Source organism: Chiloscyllium plagiosum, chromosome 12 (assembly GCF_004010195.1).
Source record: "Chiloscyllium plagiosum isolate BGI_BamShark_2017 chromosome 12, ASM401019v2, whole genome shotgun sequence".
Classification (NCBI taxonomy): Eukaryota; Metazoa; Chordata; class Chondrichthyes; order Orectolobiformes; family Hemiscylliidae; genus Chiloscyllium; species Chiloscyllium plagiosum.
Window position 1 is genome coordinate 20010983 of NC_057721.1, and position 26862 is coordinate 20037844.

Here is a 26862-nt window from a genome sequence, read left to right on the forward strand (position 1 = left end):
TTTGGTATGTTTTCCTTTATTGGTCAGAGTATTGAGTACAGAAGTTGGGAGGTCATGTTGTGGCTGTACAGGACATTGGTTAGGCCACTGTTGGAATATTGCGTGCAATTCTGGTCTCCTTCCTATTGGAAAGATGTTGTGAATCTTGAAAGGGTTCAGAAAAGATTTACAAGGATGTTGCCAGGGTTGGAGCATCTGAGCTACAGGGAGAGGCTGAACCGGCTGGGGCTGTTTTTCCTGGACCGTAGGAGGCTGAGGGGTGACCTTATAGAGGTTTACAAAATTATGAGGGGCATGGATATGATAAATAGACAAAATCCTTTCCCTGGGGTTGGGGAGTCCAGAACTAGAGGGCATAGGTTTAGGGTGAGAGCGGAAAGATTAAAAAAGACCTAAGGGGCAACTTTTTCACGCAGAGGGTGGTACGTGTATGGAATGAGCTGCCAGAGGATGTGGTACAATTTGCAACATTTAAGAGGCATTTGGATGGGTATATGAATAGGAAGGCTTTGGAGGGATATGGGCCGGGTGCTGGCAGGTGGTACTAGGTTGGTTTGGGATATCTGGTCGGCATGGACTGAAGGGTCTGTTTCCATGCTGTACATCTCTATGACTCGAAGGGACAGCCAACTGACCAAAAAAGCAACACATTTAAGAACTGGGGCAGTTTAGATTTCAGCAAAGGAGGATAAAGGAATTGTTAAGAGAGAAAATATAGAGTATGAGAGGAAACTTGCAGGGAATATACAAACTGATTGTAAAAGCTTCAGTTGGTATGTGAAATGAAGATTAAGACAAATGTAAGTCCCTTAGAATCAGAAACAAGGGAAGCTATAAAGAGAACAAACAAATGGTAGACCAACTAAATATATACTTTGGTTCTGTCTTCACAAAGGAGTATAAAAAATAACATCTCAAAAATGTTGGAGCCCACAGGATTTAGTGAGAGGGAGGATCTGAAGGAAATCAGGATTTGCATAGAGACTGTGTTGGGGAAATTGATGGAATTAAAGGCCAATAAATCCCACAGCCTACTAATCTATTTAGGGCAAGTGGCACTAAATAAAATGACATTGCTGGTGGTCATTTTATAAGATTCAACAGAATTTGCAACAGTTCCTATGGATTAGGTAATATAAGTCCATTCCCCACTGTTTAAAATGAAGGTAGAAAGAAAACAGGGAATAATAAATTGGTTAGCCAGACACTAATAGTGGAGAAAATGCTCCAGTCCATTACGAAAGATTTAACACTTGGAAAACAGTGACAAGATTGGACAAAGACAGCATGGAATTATGAAAGGGAAATCATGCTGAAAAATCTCCTGGAACTTTTCAAGGACGTAGCTAATGTTGTTGATAAGGGGAGCCAGTGGAGCTGGTTTACTTGGATTTTCAGAATGTTTTCCATAATGTTCCACATAAGAGATGAGTATGTAAAATTAAGTGCACATTACCAACATAGGTAGAGAACTGGTTGGCAGAGAGGAAACAAAGAGTAGGAATAAACAGGATTTATTTTGGCAGACAGTAACTAGGGATCTGTGCTTGGACCCAACTATTGACGATATATTTTAATGATTTAGATAAGGGAACTAAATGTTGCAGAAAACACAAAGCTGAGTGGGAGAGTGATGTGTGAAGAGCATGTAGACATACTTCAGTGTTGATTTGGAGATGCCGTTGTTGGACTGGGGTGGACAAAGTTAAAAATCACACAACACCAGGTTATAGTCCAACAGGTTTAATTGGAAGTATTAGCTTTCGGAGCGCCGCTCCTTCATCAGGTGATAGTGGAGGACACAATTGGAAGACACAGAATTTATAGCAAAAATTTACAGTGTGATGTAACTGAAATTATACATTGAAAAATACCTTCATTGTCTGTTGAGTTTTTCATCTGTTCGAATACCATGGTAGTTTCACTTCTTTCATGTGTAAATCACAAAACCTTTTTTTAAAAGTTGCATTCTCAGGTTAGCTGTAACAATTGGTGTTAGCTAGACAATATGTTGAAGGTGTTAGCCCCCTGTGTTATCTGTCTATGCCATGATGTTTAGATTGATTCTAATCTAAAAAGTGAGATAACAGAGTTGTACATGAATCCATGCAGTTTTTGAGCAAAGTACAATGTAACCCTGCAAGTACAAATTCACCCCACAAACATATATGTGTGTATGTGGGTCTTTGTGTCTGTCTGTCTGTGTGTCTGTCTGGGTTGGGGTTGTGAGTGTGAGAGAGAGTGTATATGTGTGTGCATGAGTGTAGAGTGGTCTAAGTCTCTAAGAGGATGCCTGTGTGAGTGTGGGAGTGTGTGTGTGTGTCTGTAAGGGTGTGTGTGAGTGTAAATGTGCGTGTCTGTGTATATGTGTGTCCGTGTGTATGTGTGTGTATAGGAGTGCCTGTGTGTGTGCGTGTGAGTGTGTATGTGTAGGAGTGTCTGTGTGTGTGTATAGTGCAAAGGTGGTCACCTATAGTGTGACATGAACCCAAGGTCCCGGTTGAGGCCCTCCCTATGGGTACGGAACGTAGCTATCAGCCTCTGCTCAGCCTGCTGCCTGTCCCAAAGTCCGCCTTGGAGGATAGTCACCCAAAGGTCTGAGGTCAAATGTCCTGGACTGCTGAAGTGTTCCCCAACTGGGAGGGAACCCTCCTGTCTGTTGATTGTAGTGTGATGCCCAATCATCCGTTGTCGTAGCCTTTGCTCGGTTTCCCCAATGTACCATGCCTCAGGGCATCCTTGTCTGCGACGAATAAGATAGACAACGCTGGCTGAGTCACATGAGTACCTGCCACGTACATGGTGGGAGGTGTCCCCACGTGTAATGGTGGTATCCATGTCCAACTCTGACACGTCTTGCAGCGCCTACCGTGACAGGATTGTATGGAGTTGACCTGAGAGCCGGGCAGCATGCTATGAACAATGATCTGTTTGAGGTTTGGCGGTTGTTTAAAGGCAAGCAGTGGAGATGTGGGGAAGGTCTGGGCGAGGTGCTCATCCTCATTGATAATGTGTTGCAGGTCACGAAGAATATGGTGCAGTTTTTCAGCTTCTGGGAAGTACTGTCAACGAAGGGTACCCTGTCGGTTGCAGGACATGTCTGTCTCCTGAGGAGGTCATTATGGTTCCTTACTGTGGCACGTCAGAACTGGCTGTCGATAAGTTCAGCATCGTACCCCCGTTCTTGTGAGGGCATCCCTGAGTACTTCCAGGTGCCCGTCACGTTTCTCCTCATCTGAGCAGATCCGTTGTATGCGTGAGGCTTGTCCATACGGGGTGACTGTTTTAATATGTTTTAGGTGGAAGCTGGAGAAGTGTAGCATTGTGAGGTTGTCTGTGGGTTTGCGGTAGAGTGTGGTGCTGAGATGTCCATCATTGATGGAGATGCATGTGTCCAAGAATGAGACAGATAGTCGAGAGTAGTCCATGGTGAGTTTGATGGTGGGATGAACTTGTTGATATCACTGTGTAGTTTTATCAGTGACTCCTTGCCATGGGTCCAAAGGAAGAAAATGTCATCAATGTACCTGGTATATAATGTTGCTTGGAGATCCTGCGTAGAGAAGAAGTCTTGTTCGAACCTGTGCATGAAATGTTGGCATATTGGGGTGCAAATTTGTCCCCATGGCTGTTCCATGTGTCTGGATGAAGAACTAGTTGTCAAAGATGAAGACGTTGGTGATCGAGGATGAGTTGTAGGATGGTGTTTGGAGACTAGCAATTGTTGGTGTTGAGTACTGAGGCTGTTGCCGCAATGCCATCATTGTGGGGGATGCTGGTGTAGAGTGTGGAAACATCCATTGTGACGAGGAATGTTCCTGGTTCGACTGATCCGTGGGTGTTGACTTTCTGTAAGAAATCCGTAGTGTCGTGACAGAAGCTGGGGATCCCCTGTACAATAGGTTTCAAGATGCCTTTAACATAGCCGGAGAGATTCTCATACAGGGTCCCATTGCCCGATAAGATGGGACGTCCTGGTGTGTTGGCTTTGTGTACCTTTAGAAGGCAGTAGAAGTCGCCTACACGAGAATTACGTGGGATGAGGGTGCGTAGGGAACTCTAAAGGACTAGATCCAAAGTCCTAATCAATGTGTTTAATTCATGGGTGTGTTCTTTCGTCGGATCAGCTGGTAGTTGCCTGTAGTGTTCCTGGTCGTTCCTTGCAGTAATCTGTTCTATTCTGAATGACAACGGCTCCTCCTTTATCTGCTGGTTTGATGACAATGGTTTTGAGAGCCTGGATGGCATTGCGTTGTTAACGGGTGATGTTTTGCTCTACCTTATGGGTACGGCTGATGAATCTGGCATTTATATATTTCCTGACAGTTTGAGCATACATGTCAAGCCCAGGGCAGCGGCCCTCTGGTGGGGTCAAATTTGACACCTTCTTTGGTCGCTCCTCTACAGATCCCTGTGATGACTGTTCCAGTTCATTAGTGGGCTCAGTGGGATCACTGCTGGCACCTTGAAAGAATTCTTGGAGTCTCATTCATCTGATGAACTCCTCCGTGTCTGCTGCAAGAATCAATAGGTCCATTTTTGTGGTGGGGCAGAAGTTGAGAACCCCTGGTCAGGACTTCAATCTCTTCCGGTCAAAGGGTGTGGTCCGATAAGTTGATAATAGACTTCCCTGCAGTGACAATGTTGTCAACTGTGGTGCCAGGGTGGGCTTTGCTACTACTGGTGAGAATGCCAAGTTTCTCCAGTTCTATGTTCTTGGCGTGCATGTACGTGGTGTAGTTTTGTCGCCTTGTCTGTTTGGCAATTTCACATAATTGTACTGATGTATCCTCAGTGCAGGCTGAGAGTGTGGACTCCATCTGAATTCCCAGGTTGTGGCGCCTGCTGTAGAGTTGGTGCACGAGATGATTGAGGAGTTTACAAGAGGTGCGGTGGCAAAGTTTCTCTGCGTATTCTGTGTTGTAGGTCGACTTGAGTGGGTTCGTGACCCGTGATCTTTTTGGGATCTTTCCTGCTTTGTCTGCATTTCTGTAGAAACTTGATGTCTGTGTCAATATGTGTAATCTTCTTGGAGATCCTCTCCACTTTAAGCCAGCAGTTCATGGTGTCGACGGTAGTCATGATTTGGAGATGCCGGTGTTGGACTGGGGTGGACAAAGTTAAAACTCACACAACACCAGGTTATAGTCCAACAGGTTTAATTGGAAGCACTCACTTTCGGAGCGCTGCTCCTTCATCACGTGATTGTGGAGTACACAATTGTAAGGCACAGAATTTATAGCAAAAATTTGATGTAATTGAAATTATACATTGAAAAATACCTTGATTGTCTGTTGAGTTTTTCATCTGTTCAAATACCATGATAGTTTCATGTATAAATCACAAAACCTTTTTTTTAAAAAGTTGCATTCTCAGGTTAACTGTAACAATTGGTGTTAGCTAGACAATATGTTGAAGGTGTTGGCCCCCTGTGTTCTCTGTCTGTGCCATGATGTTTAGATTGATTCTAATTTAAAAAGTGAGATAACAGAGTTGTACATGAATTCATGCAGTTTTTGAGCGAGAGAGTGTATATGTGTGTGCATGAATGTAGAGTGGTCTAAGTCTCTAAGAGGATGCCTGTGTGAGTGTAGGAGTGTGTGTGTCTGTAAGGGGGTGTGTGAGTGTCTGTATGCAAGTCTGTGTATATGTGTGTCCGTGTGTATGTGTGTGTATAGGATTGCCTGTGTGTGTGTGTGTGTATAATACTTCAGTGTGATTTGGACAAATTGAGGGAATGGGCAAATGCATGGCAGTTAACATGGATAAATGTGAAGTTGCCCACTTTGGTGGCAAAAACAGAAAGGCAGCTTATTATCTGAATGACTATACATTAGAAAGGGGAAATGTAACAAACATGGGCATCCTTGTACATCAGTCACTAAAAGTAAGCATGCAGGTGCAGCAATGGTGAAGTAGGTAAACTCTTCGTGAGTGGATTCAACTACAAGAGCAGATTGTCTTGCAGCAATTGTCCAGGCCTTGGTGAGAACACAGTGGACTGTACACTTTGGTTTCCTTGTCTGAGTGTGTTCTGGCTATAGAGGGAGTGCAAAGAAGATTTACTAGACTGATTTCTGGGAAGATAGCATTAATCTATGATGAGAGACTCAGTCAGTTAGGACTTTATTCACTAGATTATGTTCACTGGGAGGGATCTCATAGAAACATAAAATTCTTACAGCACTTGACAAGGTAAACGCAGAAACAAATGTCCAAATGATTGGGGAGCAGAGAACCAGGGGTTACAGTTTAAGGAAATGAGGTAAGCCATTTAGGACTTTGATGAAGAGAAATTTCTTCACCTCGAAAGCAGTGGACCTGTGGAATTCTTTGCCAGAGAAAGCAATTGGACCCAACACATCAAATATTTTCAAGAAGCAGTTCTACTTCTTAGGGCTAAAGGGAACAAAAGATTTAGTGAGAAAGCATGAACAGGATACTGACTTAGATGAAGAGGCCTGATCATATTGAATGACGGAGCAGTCATGAAGGATGGATTAGTCCAATCCTAATCTTATTTTATAAGTATCAACATTTAGAAATATAGAACAGTTTTAGAAAAATATGAGCAAGCTGGTCCTCATAAAGTGGAAGAGGAGATTTACATAAAGGTTATCCTTGAAGAGTGGATGTTTTAAAAGACCTAAACTGCAAAGTTCAGAATAATTCTATCCCATCAAACTGAAGGAAACTAATAGTAGTTTTAGAATGTCATAGACAAAGAGATTTGAAACCAAAATAAATAGATAGTAATAAGAAAATCCAAATGGGTAATGTGAAATAGGGATTTGGGGTTAAAAGAGAAGCAAGTTAAGACTATATATGAGGAAAATATTTACAAACATCAAAAGAAACAGGAAAGTATTTTTTTCAGTACAAAGACAATTTATAAAAGCACAGTGAGTCCCCTGTGAGAAGAGAATTGTTATTATAAGCAACGGTCAGAAAATTATGCTGGTAATTTTAAAAATAAATGGGTATCTGACAGAAAATTAATTTTGAAGTCATTGACGATGAGCTAAGTTAAATTATAATTAATCAAAAGAAATCCGGAGCTAAATGTATTAATGTATCCTTGTTAAGGGAAACTAAACTGGAATCTCACCATACTCTGGTGGTTTAGGTTAAAAAAAGACAAACACCAAGGACTGACAGATGTCGTCATGATCCTAACAGCGGTGTGGGAAAACATTGCTCAATGCCTAAAATTTATACATCGAGATAGCATTGGCAGTCTTTTATTTTGCTGCAAGCTTGGAGTTTGGGCACTGTTGTATCATTTGGTAAAGAAGAGACCATGATAATATAAGGTATATCAGGTGCTAAAGGAGAGTGACAAAGCAGATGTTGAGCCCACATTTCCTCATGTGGGGCAATCTAAAATGAGGCATCATAGGTGTTAGGCTTCAGGCTGGCAGATTTAGATTAGATTAGATTCCCTACAGTGAGGAAACAGGCCCTTCGGCCCAACCAGTCCATACCGACCCTCCGAAGAGCTACCCACTCAGAGCCATTTCCCTCTGACTAATGCAACTAGCACTATGGGCAATTTAGTATGGCCAATTCACCTGGACAGTGGGAGGAAACCGGAGCAGACAGAGAAAACCCACGCAGACACAGGGAGAACGTGCAAACTCCACACAGACAGTCGCCCGAGGCTGGAATCAAACCTGGGACCCTGGCATTGTGAGGCTGCAGTGCTAACCACTGAGCCACTGTGCCACCCTAAAACACAGCTGAGAAGGAATTACTTCTCTCAAAGTGTGGTGAATCCTTGGAATTCACTACCCCAGAGTGCAGTGGATACTGGGACATTGAATAAATGTAAGGAGGAGATAGACAGATTTTAAATTAGTAACAGGTTAACAGGTTATGTGGAGTGGGCAGGAAAATGGGTTTGAAGCTGCAATTAGATCAGCCATAATCATATCAAATGACAGAACAGGTTCGAGGGCCTGAACTGTGTACTCTTGCTCCTACTTCTCATATTCTTATATAGTGACAGACCAGAAAATTTAACATTACTGCTCTACACATCTCTAAAAAGGGAGTCTTGAATGAAAAATAAATAATCACAGAGTATGATTTCATTGGAGTTGACTAATGTTCTTGACTTCAGCTTAAAGGACTTAATTTGTCGGTCTGCATGCTGAATAGCAGGTGATATAATAAATCTTGGAGTCACAGCACACTGAAGCCAAGATAGATGGTCCAGAACCAGAGGGTCACAGTTTAAGGATATGGGCGAATCATTTCGGACTGAGACAGGTAAACTATAGCTTAATTGGCTGGTGAGTGACAGCTACTAATTTGACTATATTACAGGTTACTTTCAGATTGAAGGTAAATAGGGAAATATTTAAGGTTACAAACTTAAGATCAGTCCAAAATTTTTTTTAAATCAAATTAAGAATGAGGTAATTTAAATAGAGATACTTGGCCAGGCATTATGTGGGAGCTGGTGGACCCCCATTTTAGTTCATAGTGACCACATGAGTAGCAAATGTTGGTTGCTGGAGGCACTCCAGCTTAGAGTTGGTGAGCTGGAGTCTGAACTTCGAACACTAAAACACATCAGGGAGCGGGAGAGTTACCTGGACTCTTATGTTTCAGGAGGAAGTCGGAAGATATACAATTTATGTGGGTAGTATTGAGGAATCGCAAAGGAAAAAGATCCTGATGGGAGTTATGTACAGGCCTCCTAGCAATGGTCAAGATGTCGGGTAGAAAATATATCAGGTGATAGAAAAGGCATGTAAGAAAGGCACTATTACAATCATCATGGGTTGGAGGTGTCAGTGTTGGACTGGGGTAATCAGGTGCTTTCAAATAAACCTGTTGGACTATAACCCGGAATCTTCAAAATGTAGGTGGACTGGGAAAATCAGGATAGCATTAGATCTTAAGAAAAACAATTTGTGGAATGTCTACTGGATGGACATTTTGAACAGCTTGTGGTACAGTTCACTAGGGAATAGGCATTTCTGGATTTGGTAACGTGTAATGAGGCAGACTTGATTAGACAACTTAAGATGAAGGAACCTGTAGGGGGCAGTGACCACAATATGATAGAATTCACCCTGTAGTTTGAGAGGGAGTATCTTGAATCAGATGTAACAGTATTACAATTGAATAAATGTAACTTCAAAGACATGAGGGAGTAGCTGGCCAGAGTTAATTGGAAGGGGAGCCTAGCATGGAAGATGTTGGATTAGCAACGGCAGGAGGCACAGCAGAAATTCATCTCAAGGAAGAAGAATCATACTAAGGGGAGGATGTAGCAAACATGGCTGGCAAGGGAAGTCAGTGATACCATAAAAGCAAATGAGAAAAGCATACAATGTGGTGAAGATTGGTGGGAAGCCAGAGGAAGCCTTCAAAAGCCAAGAGAGAATAATTTAAAAAATAATAAGGGGCAGAGAAGAAGAAATATGAAGGTAAACTAGCTAGTAATGTAAAAGAAGATTGCAGGAATTTTTTTAGATATATAAAAAATAAAAGAAAAGCAAGAATGGACTCTGGACTGCTAGAAAATGAGGCTGAAGAGTTGGTGAGAGTGACCAGACAAATGACCGAGGAACTGAATATATACATTGCATCAGTTCTCACAGTGGAAGATACCAGCAGCATACCAGAACTTTGAGAGAGTCAGGGGGCAGGGATAAATGGCATGGCTCTCACCAAAGAGAAGGTGCTGGGGAAGCTGAAAGGTCTGAAAGTGGTTACATCACTCGGACCATTGTAGAGGCATTGGTGATGATCTTTCAGGCATTACTGGAGGCAGGGAGGGTTCCAGAGGACTAGAAAATGGTCAAAGTAAAATGTAAGAATGGAGGGAGGCAGAAGAGAGGAAACTATGGGCTGGTCAGCCTGACCTCAGTTGTCGTTGAGATTTTAGAGTCCATTATTAAGGATGAGATTGCAGAGTATTTGGAGGTACATTGGAAAATAGGGTGAATACAGCATGGTTTCATCAAGGGGAGCTGAAAATGTGTTACTGGAAAAGCACAGCAGGTCAGGCAGCATCCAACGAGCAGGAAAGGTCATGCCTGACAAATCTATTAGAATTCTTCAAGGAGGTAATGACAGGTTAGACAAAGGAGAACCAGTGGACGTGACCGATTTAGATATCCAGAAATCTATTAACAAGGTGCCACACAGGAGGCTACTAAATAAGGCGACAACCTGTGGTGTTAGGGGCAAGGTACTGGCATGGATAGAGGTTTGGCTCAGTGGCAGAAGGCAGAGAGTGGGGATAGTAGTTGATGACTAGTGGAGTTCCACAGGGTCAGTGCTGGGTCTACAACTATTCACATTAATAAATAAGATCAAAGGAACTAAGAGCATTGTTGCTAAGTCTTCAGACGACACAAAGGCTGGTGGAGGGACAGGTAGTGTTGAGAAAGTGGGGAGGCTGCAGAAGGACTTGACCAGGCTGGGAGAGTAGGAAAAGAAGTGGCACATGAATACAATGTCAGAGAGTGTGAGATTATGCACCTTGGTCAGAAGAATGGAGGCATGGGATACTTACTAAATGGGGAAAAGTCTTCAGAAATCTAAACAACAAAGGGACTAGGGAGTGCTAGTTCAGGATTCTCTTAAGGTTAAGTTGCAGATTCATTTGGCAGTTAGGAAGGCAAATATAATGTTGGCATTCAGTTCATAGTTCAAATGAGCTGGAATACAGTAGCAGAGATATACTGCTGAGACTGTATAAGGTTCTGTATTTAGAACGTTTTGAGCAGTTTTAGAACATAAAACAGTACAGCACAGTACAGGCCCTTTTGCCCTCGATGTCGTGCCGGCCTTTTACCCTACTCTCAGATCAGACTAACCTGAAAACACTTCTGTGTAATATCTTCCATCTGCCTATCCGACAGTCGCTCAAACTTACAACCATTTAAGTTCCTTAACCCTGTAACTAAAGAAAGACATGCTGGCATTGGAGGGTGTCCAGAAAAGGTTTACAAGCATGATCCTGGGGATGAAGGGCTTGTCATATGAGAAGCGTTTGAATACTTTGGTTCTGTATGTGAGAGAGTTGAAAAGGATGAGGGGAGATCTGATTGAATCTTACAGAATACTGACAAGCCTGGATTGGGTGGACATAGAGAAGATGTTTCCATGAGAGACTAGGACCTGAGGGCACAGCCTTAGAGTGAAGGGATGATCCTTGGAACTGAGATGAGGAGGAATTTCTTTAGCCAGAGGATGGTTAATTTGTGGAACTCATTGCCACCGAAGGCTGTGGAGGCCAAGCCTTGAGTGTCTTTAAAGCAGAGATAGCTAAGTTCTTGATTAGTAAGAGGATCAAAGATTACAGGGAGAATGAAGGAGAATGGGGTTGAGAAACATATCAGCTACGATTGAATGGCAGAGCAGATGCTATGCGCCAAATGGCTTAATTATGCTCCTATATCTTATGGTCTTTGAGGACAAATTTCTTCACCCAGAAAGTAGTAAGCCTGTGAAATTCTCTGCTACTGAAAGTGGTTGAGGCCAAAACATTTTCAAGAAGAATTTAGATACTACCTTTGGGCTAAGAGGTTCAAAGGGTATGGGGAGAAAGCAGAAACAGGGAACTGAGTTGGATGTTCAGCCATGATAATATTGAATGAAGGAGGTGGTTCAAAAGGCAAAATAGCCCACTTCTGCTCCTTTTTTCCATATTTCTATGTTACTTCCTTTACCGTATTATGTGGACATGCATATCCAGTACAGTAATTAGTAAGTGGAAAATCTTGTAAATCCTTCCCTCTAAACCAGAGAAAATTACATCAGTTGTGTCACCTTAAGACTGTACTGTTGAGCTAGTAACTCAGTACAGATCAAGAATCCAACCTACTCCATTTACATCAATACATTTCACAGTATATTTACCTACGGAGGCATCAGGAAAACCCTGTCTCTAATCAGGAAAACCCTTGCTGACAGCGATTTAATTTATAAAATAGATTTGCAACATCTTTGCAGTGATTTTCATACCTGATGTAACATAAACTCAAGGGGATCGTCCGGTCTTTCATATACCAGATTTTCAGTCATTCTCTGTAAAATAAAACATAATTTAAAACCTTATTGAGTCTGTTTACGACAGTAAAACATGAAATTCAATGACTTGAAAATCTTTGGTGCTGTTGCATGAGCTATTTGGATTTTTACAAAATTATTTCTCTGTAAAAATTGAATGTGTACATACATCATACAATGAAACTCATCATGATCTCATCTCGTCACACAATTAGTTTTCCATTTACTGGCTCATTTTCTCCCTTGCTGTTATATTTTATTTTTAGTTTAAATTCAAGATATATTTTTCCCAGAATTTTTTTCATAACTGCAGTTATTGTGTTTGTTCCTATAGATCACAGCCTCCATACTGTAATGTGCTATTCTAGGCTGAGCACATGAAAATCTCCTGAAATCCTGGAAGATCATAGTTTAAAAAGCCAAGTTATCTTTATATCTAATCAATATTTCTGATATTAAGTACCATAATTCAGTACACTACATATGCTAAACTCAGTTAATATATTCTCCTCCCCTGCCTCCACCACACAAGTATTCTGGACTGAGTGAAACAGCTATTATTCATGTTGTTAACCCAAGTAACTCAGAACTGCAATGTAATAAATTGTTGATAAAATTATTTAAGAATTATCCGTGATTGGCTTTTAAAGAGACTGGGTCATCCTACCATACTGGAACAATTTATGCGTATTCAACACCGTAGCCATTATATGATCCAATATAAGTTATTCATGCACACCTTTGAACACGTACAAAATTACTACCATACCATGATTTATGTTCACAAATTGATTCCTCAGAATTCCCCATTATGCAAGATTATAAAGAAAAGTTATTCAGATTGGACAAAGTCAGATTACAGTATAGGAGGACTGAAAAATTTTAATTTCCCTGGATAGTTACTTACCTTTGACAGTCTATTATCATATACGAAGTCTGAACAATGGGTCAGGACAGAGGGATAACAATGAGCAACTGAAATAGTGGAAAAATCATCAGTCCCATAATGATCCTTCTCATGAGAGAGAGAGCGAGAGCGAGAGACGACAGGTGGTGGTTTAACCTAAGAGTCACCACACCTCAGGCGAGCAGCAAGGTTGTGAGATGGAACCTTCACAGTAACCTCAGTTGGTACAGGAATCATATCAACATTATTGGCATCATAAACTAGCTGTTCAGCCAATAACTGACAATTTTGAATTGAAACACATTACTTCTTAGAAGGGCTAGGCAAATTAAGCATATATCATGAAAAGGAAATGCTTTCTTGCAATAAATTTACATCCAGATCGTGAGGCAGATCAATAGTCAGCCATAGACTTTGAAAAACACACTAACCTGAAACATCTGTAGAATGTTGTGTCTCTCCATATAACGCACAGATTGAATATAAGGATCTTCAAAACAGGCTGAAAATTTGTCTTCAGAAGGTAAAGGCTCCTGGGCCATCTTAACTATATCTGAGGGGGTAGCTGAAGGTTGTTTTGTGGTGTCAGCTGTAAGCTGAATGACAGAATCAACTGCAGCTGTAACAGAAGGTTCACTTTCAACTGTTGGCTCAGATTCAGGTTTGGCTAACAGCTCTGGTCCTGCTTCAGCTGCTGTTGGCACATCTGGCTCATCTTTGGGCTCGGCTTCTGCTTCTTTCTGTGAACCTGGTTCAGCAGGCGTTTCTGTTTCTTGTTCAATAGTTGCCTCCGTCTCTGGTTCAGCTGTCGCCTCTCCTTCTGATTCAGCTGTTGCCTTTGCAAGTGGTTCAGCTGCAGCATCCTCATCTGGTTGAGCTGTAGCCTCTGCATCTGGTTCAGGAGCAGCTTTATCTGGTTCAGCTGCAACTTCCACATCTGATTCAGCTGCTGTCTCATTTTCTGCAGCATCTGGACTCTCCACCTCAGCTTTAGCCTCCGATTCTTGTTCAGCTGCAGCTTCCGCCTCTGGCGTTGCTGCAGCTTCCGCCTCTGGTTCATCTGCAGATTCTTTCGTTTCCTTTTCTATAGGATCAACACCATCATTCTTTTTGATTGAAAAAAAAGTGTAAGAATTTATTGTTAGATATATAATCGTATTACTTTGACACAAGAAACTGGCAATACATTGACTTGATTTGTGTGAATTGCCTTTATATAAATGAACATTGATTGCACTGATTATTGATTGTACCTGGTGCATTCTGGACGTGATAAGGGCCAACAAACTGTTGATGGAATGGTACTTGATATAAGAAGCAAACATGGTATGAAATTACAAAAGCAAAAAATACTGTGAATATTGGAAATCAGAAATAAAAACAGAAAGAACTGAAAATACTCATCAGGGAGGTCAGTATTTGTGGAAAGAAACAGAGTTAACTTTTTAGATCTGATCATTCTTTACTCTCTTCACAGAAACCTCCCAGTATGCAAAGCATTTTTTCCTTTGCAATTAAGTTGTTGCAGGTATCACTTTTGACTTGCAGTATCCTAAAAAAAAGTACAACTGCACTTTTGCTGCAGTATCCAGACAGTATATTGCAACGATGTGAGATGGAAAGGAGTACTAAGGGAAATAAAAGTCAGGGCAATGGTATAATAATGTTCATTTTTGGCAAAGTACTTATATAAAGTCACTTTCAATGATAATCTGTTTTCTGAGTTTCCATGTCATTGCACATTTCTTTTGGATTTTGCGTCAATGTCTCTTTAAGTGTGAGATTATGCAAGAAGCAACAAATTATAATGATCATGTGATTATTTTGGAAGCTTATAATGTAACAATCATCTGTCAAGACATAGAATGTTTGTTTCAATATCCCAATAGTTGAGCACAACACAACCACAATGCTGGTGTGTTCTCATTATACACTTCACACTAATGCACAAGATTCAAAATTGCAGAATTAGAGAAAGTTTAGCAAATTGGAGTAAAATCTAGTTAGTTTACAAGTAATAAACAAAGTGTGAGTTAAGAACATTTTAAAGTGTGCTATAGGATATTGTAGGACAGCTGTGTGCTTCAATACTTTAGATATATGGCAAGGGAGATTAATGCATAAATTAACAGAGCACATAAAATAGGAAATATGGTAAAAAATTCTGAGGACCAAATAAGCTACAATGAGATATTGATGAATTGATAGAATAGACAAATGATCGAATGACAGATTAAATTCAATGTCAAGGCATATGCATCTTAGTGATACACACAGATGGTTGAGTAACGTAAAATGCAACCTGACTGCTTAGGATCTAAGACAAAGGTCACTTTTTTAGATACCAATGACATGGACAAAAAGGGTGACGTGAGGAGAGCTAATCATGATGAATTACAAGGCAATGGAAAGCAATAAATTACCAAGGGGAGAAATGGCACAAGTGGTAAGAATAGATAAGTGTAGATTCTGGCAGATTCTACAATGAGGAGTGTGGGGAGATTGGTGGAATTTAAATTATATTTAAAATGATCATTGGTCCCTGATTCTCATGTGTCAAGATTATTAACATTAACGAGCAAATACTGCCAAAAGGACAGAGATCAGAATTGGTTTAAGATTGTGAAAGAGGATTTCAATAAATTAAGTTCTATATCCCAGAGGGGATCTCTAGGGTAGTCATTTCTGGATTATCGTTTAGTGCCGGACCAAATGGAAAATTATTAGGTTTGTGATTAGTGTTTTGGAAGGATTGTATGAAAGGGGAAGAAGTATTTCAAATTATTGTAATCATTTTTAGTACTAAGAAAGACTGTACAGATGGAATGACCGTCACCTAAACCGAAGTGGTGTCTGTGTTTTTCGAAAAAGAACAAATAGGATAACAGAAAAAGATTTAGATTGGTTTGAGAAAGACAGGGGAAATTTCACATCACAGGTTAAAAAGGCTGACACTTTGATTAGCACTGAGCAAGTGCTGTGCAGTTGTAAGTAACGACATTCAGAGATGGTAAAGTAAGATTTTTCTACCTTCTTAGGTGTATGTAACACATTCCATGGCACCTATAAAGAAAGTAGGGTAATTCTCCAATGCCCAGTTTGTATTTACCTCAACTGACCCCACCAAAAATAGGTTAATTGCCCATTCATTTATCTTAATACTATTTGTACTCAAAGTGTCTTTCCTTCACACAAAAGAAACTTAATTATGATGTGACACATTTTGTGCTCATCCTGAGATAATGAATGACACTGCATTGATGCATGAATTTGCTTCTAACACCTCACCCAATGAATATTATTTGTGACAAAGTAGCACTTCAGAGATGCTGTACAATAAGGTCAGCTTAGCATACACTCTCAAGGCCCAGATTGTCATCACTTGGACCAATCTGAAAAGCTGTAGAAGCTTTACAGGAAGACACTGAAAATGTTGGAAACACTTGAAATATCATTGACGTGTAACATTACTTAGGTTTCTCTTTCTGCTGATGCTACCTGACCACCTGAGTGTTTTAGGCAAAAGTGAGGACTGCAGATGCTGGAAACCAGAGTCTAGATTAGAGTAGTGCTGGAAAAGCACAGCAGGTCAGACAGCATCCAAGGAGCAGGAAAATCGATGTTTTGGGCAAAAGCCCTTCATCCTTTTAGGCTTTTTAACCCTGTGAAGGACTTTTGCCCTAGACATTGATTTTCCTGCTCCTCGGATGCTGCCTGACCTGCTATGCTTTTCCAGCACCACTCTAATCTAGAATCTGGTTTCAAGCATCTACAGTCCTCACTTTTGCCTAGTTGATTTTAAGCTTACTGCAAATCCTCTTGCAATGATGCCTACCTTGAAGAAGTTCTCCTCCTCTGTCTACAAGAACCTCAGTGAATCTCTCTCTCACTGCAACCCCCAGGTCATCTCACCTGAGTGTTTTCTCATATTCCCCATTTTAATTTCTGTTTATCAGCATCCACAGTGTATTCCTCTGATCTTTTCTTGAGCTTGTGTGGAATATAAACATTGACAAAGACCAGTTGGACCGTGTTGTCTGTTTGTTTGCTGTAAATTCTATAATTTCCTTCAAAGTGAAGACTTATTTGGATGCCATCTGTAAATCCTTTGATTACTATCTTATAGCAAACTCATACGCTCTTACGTGTACAAGGTAGGATGTGAGAAAATTCTGACCTCGAATTTATGTCTTTTGTTTTATAATCACAAGACAAACTTGCATGCATTTACTAACATTTAGTCTTACAGTCATGGAAAATAGGATCAAATAAAATTGATTCAGACAATTTTCTAAAATTGGAAATAGGTTTCATGGTTATGGACACACATCTTCAGTTCAAGCAGGGGTTAATACATATAATTTTGCAATATAAATCATATATCTTAGAGCCTTTTTGGTGCAGACCTGTGTTTTACGGAGAGAATTCACAGAGAATGGTGGAAATCAGACAAACAGACATCATTTGAAAGAAAACAAAGGTTGAAATTTTGGCATAGGCATGCACTTGAGTTTAATGATATTAATCTGGCTAATCACATCTTCAGACCATCATTAGTTCCATCTATATTCTTCTCTATAACAACGCCCAACATTACCCATCTCAGCTCAATTACTGTTGAAACCCACATTCTTTTCTCTGTTATCTCTAGACTTGGCTATTCCAATGCACTCCTGGTTACCTCTCACATTCTACTTTATGTAAATTTCAGGTAATCTGAAACTCTGCTTTCTGTTTTCACTTGCACCAAGTCTTGTTCACTTATCAAACCTGTGCTTGCAGACCTATCGTATCTTCCAGTCAAGTAAAGTCTTGAATTTAAAGGTCTCTCCCTTGGTCTTGAATCCATCCATACTATCATCCCTCCCTTAGTTCTGTAATGTCCTCCAGTCCCACATTCTGAGATATCTCTCCTCATTTAAATCTGACCTCTGGAACATCCCCAACTTTAATCACTCCACCATTGGTAATTATTGCCTTCGGTTGATTTTGCTCTAAGCTCAGGAACATAACATATGAACCAGAAGCAGGATTAGGCTAACTACCTCTTCGAGCCTGCTCTGCCATTCAATAAGACTGTGGCTGATCTTTTTGTGGCCTCAGCTCCAGTTACCCACCTTCTCCCCAAACCCTTAATTCCTTTACTATTCGAAAAAATTATCTATCTTCACTTTAAAAACATTCAATGAGGAAACCTCAAAGGGAGAGCTGGAATAGGCTGGGGCTGTTTTCCCTGCAGTATCAGAGGATGAGGGGTAACCTTATAGATGTTTATAAAATCATGAGGGACATGGATAGAATAGTTGACAAAGTCTTTTCCCTGGTGTGGAAGTCCAGGACTAGACAGCAGGAGAGGGAAAAGATTTAAAAGGGACCTAAGGGGTAACTTTTTCACACAGAGGGTGGTGCATGAATGGAAGGAGCTGCCAGAGGAAGTTGTGGAAGCTGGTGTAATTACAACATTTAAAAGGCATCGGATGGGTATATGAATAGGAAGGGTTGGAGGAACATCAGCCGAGTGTTGGTAAATGGGACTAGATTAATTTAGGATATCTGGTCAGCATGGATGAGTTGGACCAAAGTGTCCATTACTATGCCATACAACTCAATGACTTCACTTGGCAGGGAATTCCCAGATTCACAAACCTTCGGGTGAAGACGTTCCTCCTCAATTCAGTCCGAAATCTGCTCCCCCTAATTTTGAGGCTTATTCCCATTCCACATCTCTCCACCTCATTTTCCTCTTTTAGACATTTCCTAAAACTCAGTTTTGGATCATCTGAGCTGATATCTCCTCACGTGACTCTGTATCGCCTTTTGTTTTATAATACTCCTGTGATGCACACTGGGGCATTTTACTCTGTTAAAGGTGTAATACCAATATGAATATGTTTTGTTTGCCATTCACATTCAAGTATTAACTGACTTTTTCAGCATCTTGTATATTCTTTGTGCGGAACATTGGTTCCACTTTTGGATTTTGATGCAGATCACTTAAGGGATCCCAATTCTACAGTGTTCACTGATAATAATATTCCAAATAAAAATGGACTTTTCAACCACATGCGATAACATGGGGTAGATGGCAAGAGCCTGAGGCTGTGCGGGAGGCTGGGACTGGCTTAGATTAGATTAGATTAGATTTTTTACAGTGTGGAAACAGGCCCTTCAGCCCAACAAGTCCACACCGACCCGCCGAAGCGCAACCCACCCATACCCCTACATGTACCCCTTTTTATCTAACACTACGGGCAATTTAGCATGGCCAATTCACCTGACCTGCACATCTTTTGGACTGTGGGAGGAAACCGGAGCACCCGGAGGAAACCCACACAGACACGGGGAGAATATGCAAACTCCACACAGTCAGTCGCCTGAGTCGGGAATTGAACCCGGGTCTCTGGCGCTGTGAGGCAGCAGTGCTAACCACTGTGCCACCGTGCCGCCCACCACTTGAGTTCACAGTGCCATCACTACTGGTACAGAGAGAACCTATAATACTGGTGTGCTATACTTGAAATGGGATTGAACCAAGGACCTAAGAGAAACGAAAAATCGGGCTGTAGGTAAGACTTTAAACGGTTAGGTGAAAGAAAGTCTGGCAGAAATAACAGTAGCATCGAAGTAGAGAGACAAGAATCGGGCTAATAAAATGATTAAGACTAACTCAAGAGAAATCGGGAAACAAATTAACTTATTGAACGTCAGTGTAAATTAACTGTAAAATAAAATGAGAGGTACAGCTAACTTTAAAAAAATCCATTGGTGGTAGGATGAAAATTCGAAGGGTACAGATTTAAGGTAGCAGATGCAATGGTAACTCAAGGAAATTCTCTTTCACCCAGCAAGTGATAGACAAAGAGTGTGGCAGAGGCAAATTAAATCAAGAGGGAATTGGACTATAATCTTGAGGAGGAATGTGCGGGACTACGGAGAGAAGGCTGAGCTGAGGTGAGTTGCTCTTTCAGAGAGCTACAAACACACAACGGACTGAAATGCCTTTTCCCCTGCTGTTGCTACTCGATGACATGCCGATTAAAGTTAGGTGAGAATTTGAACCGAGGAATGATACACAAACACCCCGTTGAACAGGTGTTTGTAAACCGGTAGCCTGTAAATTATTCAACAATAATCCCTTAGCAACTGATCCGCATCCGATCTGTAAACTTGGGATCTTTAGGCTGCCTGCAAGCAAATGATGAGAAGTTAACAGCAAATGTCACACTCCCCACCACCACCCCCAAGCACATCCCTCGAGGAGCTCGCTGTTGTCATTCTCACCAACACCGGGTTTCGGAAAAAAAACACTGTCCCTCGTTTCAACCGATTGCCGTTGGGGAGTTGCTGGACAAAATGCCAGAAGTAGTCCAGCTGCTGTCAACGAGCTCAGGAAGCCGCTTGAAGGAAGTGCCTGTGTTACTGTTTAAACCAGCATGGGGAGAGACTGGAGCATCCCAGGCGACGCGATTACCTCGCTCATAGCTGCACTCTCGACCTTCCAACACCCTCTTCCACAAACACCAATCCGGGGGGGAAAAAAAACAATAAGGTGACTTACTTCCAAATGGGCCGCCCGCAAGCTTGGCCCTCCCCTCCCCACCCACCCATCACTTGTATCCGCTGTCACTCACTGAAGTTACCAGCGGTTACCGGGGAAACCGATGACACAACATACGGTCAGCTGACCCATTGCCATGACCATGTCCATTGCGTTCTAACCCGGCCTCCTTCGGTTTAGGATTGGCCGATACTGTCCAGGGGGAGGAGCCAGGGATTGGGAATACAGTTTCCACTCCCACCCCGTGGCAGTCTGCCAACATCTTTAGAAACAGCGCAGGGAGTCAAACACAACGGGGCGAGAAATAACACTGGCAGATATTGACGCAGGAACGTCAAAGAATAGGAATTTCGCGGACACTGGGAACAGTGGTCAGAGATTTATGTGTATGTGAATATTCACAGTGAGAATAACATAGGCAGTAGGAATTGGAAGAATATAGATATTAAACGTGAATTTGACAGTTATTAGTAGGATATGGCACCATGAGTTCTTCGGTGACAAGGGCGCAAATATATGTGACTATCTGCATAAGGTGTTGCACTGAATCTTGTTAATCTCCAGATATCTGAAATCAGGTCAGGAACTGAGTGGTCATGAACACCAGTGAGCAGCTTATTGCCACGTGAGTGCTACTTGATAACAATGTAATACGAGTACCACGTTAGTTACCATCTTGTGATCCATTCTAACCAGCCTTCTCTGGCCTTACCTTGCTTCACACAGTACCAAATTAAATGTGACATAGTTGTGACCAGGATACTTCTAAAGAGTATCTGGTAAATGGGTTAGAATAATAGATGACTAGCATGATTAAGCCATTGCATTCTGTCAGCAGAAATTCATTTTGGAAGTGAATGTTCCACTGACACAATGGTACAAAAGTGTGGACCTCACCAACAGGTAATGGGCAGGGCCCAAAAATTACAATTCCAACTGTCGTGCAAACTTGCCTGTCCTTTCCCAAGGTCAACCATTGTGGTCTACATAGATTCAGGGCCAAAGAAAGCAGCTTTCTCCAAGAAACAGGTAGGCAGTTAGGCTTAAGATCCTCATTTAAATTCAATTAAGAATGTCAACTAAGGCTTATCTCTTTTAAAGTTATAAGTGAGAAGGTACCTTTTAACTGCAGTGCTGCTGAATGCTTCTCTGTTTTTGAAAGGCTTTCCAACCAGAGAGTTAACCAAAAATCCATTGATGTAATCAAAGATGATACAGGCAAAAAAGGCAAGTTTTAAGGATAAATGTCATCATGATTCAATGAAATTCAATGTGAGCAAATGTGAGGTCTTGCACTTTGGAAAAAAGAATACAGGGACGGACTATTTTCTAAACAGTGAGAAAATTCCTAAAGCCAAAGTACAAAGGAATCCGGGAGTGCTAGTCCAGGATACTCTAAAGGTTGTCTTACAGGTTGAGTCCTTGGTTAAGAAAGCAAATGTAATGTTGTCATTTATCTCAAGAGGGTTGGAACGTAAAAGCAATGATGTGCTACTGAGACTTCAATAAGTTCTGGTTATAGAATACTGTGTCCACATCTCAGGAGGACATACTGGCACTGGAGCATGTCCAGCAGAGATTCACATGAATGATCCCTGGAATGGTAGGCCTAACATACGATCAATGGCTGAAGATCCTGGATTGTATTCATTAGAATTTAGAAGGTTATGGGGAGATCTAATAGAAACTTACAAGGTAATGCATGGCTTAGAAAGGGTGGACGCTGGGAATTTGTTTCCATCAAGTGGGGATACTAGGACTCGTGGGCACAGCCTTAGAATTAGAGGGGGTCAATTTAAAACAGAAATGAGGAGAAATTTCTTCAACCAAAGAGTGGTGGGCTTGTGAAGTCTTTGCCATGGAGTGCAGTGGAGGCCAGGACGTTAAATGTCTTTGAGGCAGACGTTGATAAATTCTTAATCTTGCAAGGAATTAAGGGATACAGGGAAAGTGTGGGTAAGTGACATTGAAATGTCCATCAGCCATGATTGAATGGCGGATTGGACTCGATGGGCTGAATGGCCTTACTTCCACTCCTATGTCTTATTAAAGCCCAATGCCAGAAAGAGAAGAAAAGCAGAATGATCTGGAAATGACTTATATTTTTAAAGTATTTAAGTATTTTATGTTTTACAAGATCCAAATTTTTAACTTGCAATTTACATTACTGAAAACCTAGATGCATTGGAATAGGACTAGGCTATTTAGACTTTGAGCCTGTTCTGATATTAAATGCCATCATGGCTGAGGTTCCTGGATGTTCACAAACCATCTTATTGCAAATTGAAAGGCAGGCTCCAGCGTGGAGTAGTAAAATGATTGGCTTACGTTTCTGAAAACTTTGCTAAAGATGGAATAGTTAGAATCTTATACTGACACTTGGGAAGCAGAGAATCCCCCTCTTGTAGAAATATATTGGCAGTCCATACAACATCCATTGTGCAGCCATTATGTGAATTTCATAACAAAAGCCAGAGGACTGTCTATTTTTGAAATATCAAGTGCTACTTAGCAAAGAGTAGCCAAATTACATTCTGGCAGTATCAAGTCACCCATCTTAAGAGGCAGAAAGTCGATTGGGGTTTGACTGGCTTCCCTCCTCAATACCTTCAGAAACGTGAGGAAACACATCAGAAAACACCAAAGACCAAGTTGTACCACATTGCCATTCCTGTAGAACTTGCACCTGCCAAAAACTAGAGGAGTTAATGTGAGGAAGGCTCCCCATGTGTGTTCAATGAGTACAACTTCTCCTCTTATCTTTATTACAACTACTTGTGAGATATATGTCCACAGTTAATGTGCCTCATAGCATGGGGTAAATGACCACAGGAAGCCAGGAAAAAGTATGATACCACATTTCTATCCAAACATCCCCCTTTTCATACAAAACAAATTGCATTCAGTTTCATTTACACTGACTTACACAGTATACACACACTTGCTCTGATGCTTTAGCAGATCTGATCATTATTCCAATTAGTGTCAGTCTCCATACACAAGCCACGCATGCAGATTCTTGGCTTTTCCTTCAACATCTGCTAGCTGGAATGATATGCTTTTGGATTTCAAAATGTTCACAGCTGACTTTGCTAATTTACACTGAAGAAAATCTGTATTCTTTATTTTCTGTTTTACTCTTGTTTGTTTATGTTTGTCAGTCAATGTGGCTTGCAAAACACGATATAGCTGATCTGGCATGTTCAGGATTATTAGTCTGAACGTTTGACTTAATTCTGTTGAGATGAATGGCTTTGGCATTGTATCGAAGATCTGGAATTCCAAGATCTTCATTCTTGCTATCACAATAGGCTCTTATATAAGGTTGTAATTACTAACACAGATGCACAACTTCATTTTTGAGGGTTTCACTTTTGAATTGCCATCTTATGTCTTCTACACTGGTCTGCAATGCTCTTAATGTTGCAGGAAGCATTGTTGTCTGCCTGGCACTTGGTGCTCATTTGAAGCTCTTGTTCTGCTGGCTTCATTGTAGTAGCTCCAAATCATTTTGTTCATTTAGACTTCATATTGCTAATGTACTTTTAATTAATATTCTGACACCATACTACCCACACCTATTTGTCAGAACCATTGAACTACATCTATGTAACAGTCATCTCTATACTCTTGTTTGGCAGTTTCCTAACTGATCAGTTGTGTCACAGTTAGATGAACTTGTTGCAATTAATCTCCTGTCACCACTCCCCCAACCCCTGCTGAACATGCTTTGCTTTTTATCGTGCAATGATCTCCACAATATTTGCTACTTGTCCTTTGTCTTTGATCTTTCTGTCGGACGTTCTGTGGATGATTTTTGCTTTTCTCTATATTGTTGTCGAGGGTGCATTTCTGCATAATGCATTGGTCTGAGCTGTTTGTTATTAACATTGTGCACAGATTTGGGCTGTTTTTCCACAATGGACCAATGAATCTATTTTCCCACATATATGCTGCAGCTCAGACTTTTTGCATATGTTTGTAACTTCAATCAACTACATCTACTCCAGGGAATTCCTATTGATGGCAATTCTAGACAAATTGGATCCCAGAATGAAACCGGTCTTGATAGACACAAGTTTTATTTTATGCATGCATGTACCATGGTGGTCAGTAATCCACAAAAGGCTGCCCGTTTATTCAAACAACATGAATATTTACTACATACAAAAAGGAAAAACTAATTATATCATGCTACACTGTAAACAGTTGAAACAATCTTAGTACAAATATCAGAAATAAAAATTCAACACTTTTGGCTTCAATAACAACCACCCTACAAATACTAAAACTTCAGTAAAGAGTCATCTGGCCTCCACCTTAAAATTTGTGTTCTGTTGTCATAGCTGTAATTCACTTCTGGAACCCTCTAACTGTTAATGACTTCTAAGTACTTTCAGAGCAAACAAGTTGGCTTTCCATTCAGATGCTAGCAATTTTGTTTTTGCTTTTGGAATCATCTTTTAAGCCACGAAGTACGTTTTACCCAATTCTAATATTTAGAGACTGCTAAACTAACAGTAGTGTTTCACTGACCAAATCTTCACATATTGCCAGACCTTCTGAATGGTTGTCTTTCTCTGGCCATTGGACTCCTGATAGTAGGCAATAGCAGCTTTTCCCCCCCTTCTTCTACCCTTTCTTTCTCAATACAGTTAACTATTCGCCTTAAACTCTATTCCAAAGCTGTAAACCCTCATTAAAAGTGCATGCATCAACAAAATTCAGGCCCCCAATACCACTTTCAGTTTTTAATTTTATGTCGTTTGTTCTATGTCCCCTTATTACACACAATTTAGTAATACAAATCAAACTTAAAAATGTTTCTTCCAGTTGAGAATACAAGTTCCCAATAAAATATCATGAACCTTCCTCACAGACACCTCAATGCAAGCTGAGTAACTTTAGAATCAGAATGCATTTCCTGCAGTTCATGACTTATCCTTTTTCCAATGGCTAACTATTGCTTGACCAAAGTGCTTTAAAATTAGCAAACAGCAGTGTTTTGTTTCTCCTCAGACATATATGTATTTTTGTGTTAGTATTCTGAAAAAAGGTAAATAAATATGTTTGCATAACTCAAATGGTCAATAATTTTTGTAACATTGTTTGAGTTAGTCTATGTTTGGATAATAAACCAGCTCTTTGTTGTTGACTGAAGAAACCTGGATGAATTGTTTTTCATACTGAAGCTGTCAGTCTGAGCCTTTAGATATTTTCTAATGTATATTACACATCTCTGAAACAGCTAGGAACTTGAACTCAGGACTCTAGTCTAGAGGTATGGACACTGCCATTGCACCACAAGAGCCCCTAAGTCTAAAACCTGTATTCTTGGAAATATCACTAATCTTGTTAATTCTAACATGTGTTGTTTCCAGTAATGGAGGGGGAAAAGGAAGAGCACATCCCGCCACCCTTTAATAATAGAATGTTCCATTGTGTTAAATGATTTAATTTTAGTTGCATATTCTGTGGTAATATATTCATATTGTTTAGTTAATTGTTACTTTACTATCTTCCTTCTATAATTTACATCATACTCCAAGTAAACATGAGACACTTGGTAATGGGACACATGAAAAGTACTTTATTCTAGGAAGCTTCTGCTTTCTCATCTTTTGAGGTCTCCTGTTAATCTTAGAAAATCATACTCCTTTATACACCTCAGTACACCTGCTTTAAAACTACATAAGACCACATGATATATCTGATCATTGATCTTTCAAAAATACATCCCATAACCAAGACTTACAGATTTACTGGCTGCTTTGAGAACTAATTTTATTAGCAACATATCTCCCTAAAAATGCCAATGTACCAGTTATTGCTGAATCTCAATGTGGGATATTGTGTAACGAAGTTCATTCAGGAACAGAGAAAATGAGACAGCAACTAGAAGATGCAAATGTTTCCAATAACTTGCAATCTGGTTCACCATTTGATAATGGTGAGCACTGATAGTCTCATGTTAGTTACTAATGTCTCATAATCTTACTAATAAAATTTGGATCAATATGTGTTACTGTGAATAATGCTCTCAGAGACATTCGAACAGGAATACACCATACAGCCCTCGAGTCAGCTCTATCAATCAATGACAGCATAGCATATCTGTATCTTAACCTCATTCAGCTGCTTTTGCTCCATTCTCAACAAACATTTCTTCCAAAATTCTATCATCCACACTCTAGAGTCTTCCAGTGATCCTAAAATCCATTGTGTGGTGATGTGTGGAGAGGAGAGGAGTGGAATCACTCATTTCTTTTGTCCTTATGTGATTAATGCTTCCTGATTTCCCTCATTTGCAAAACAAATCCTGACTGCCCATTCCAGAGAACTCTGAAAAGGTAGTGGTGCATTG

At 40.6% G+C, this 26862-nt stretch overlaps 1 protein-coding gene across 3 annotated transcripts in view; it reads right to left on the reverse strand.

Moving 5' to 3' along the window:
- tex55 (testis expressed 55) overlaps positions 1–20545 on the reverse strand; it is a 27426-nt gene extending 6881 nt beyond the window's left edge. Inside the window, exons 1-4 of one of the 3 annotated variants that reach the window (XM_043700664.1) lie at positions 20412–20541; positions 13372–14046; positions 11989–12051; positions 5066–5105 (exon numbers count right to left, since the gene is read on the reverse strand). In XM_043700664.1, coding sequence (XP_043556599.1) covers positions 5079–5105; positions 11989–12051; positions 13372–14046; positions 20412–20420 — 774 coding nt within the window. In that variant the 5' untranslated portion in view covers positions 20421–20541 and the 3' untranslated portion in view covers positions 5066–5078. Of the gene's footprint in view, positions 1–5065; positions 5106–5744; positions 6039–11988; positions 12052–13371; positions 14047–20411 lie in introns of those variants that run through there. The other 2 variants (XM_043700662.1, XM_043700663.1) reach the window with 2 other exon arrangements.
- Between the last annotated feature and the right edge of the window lie 6317 nt (positions 20546–26862).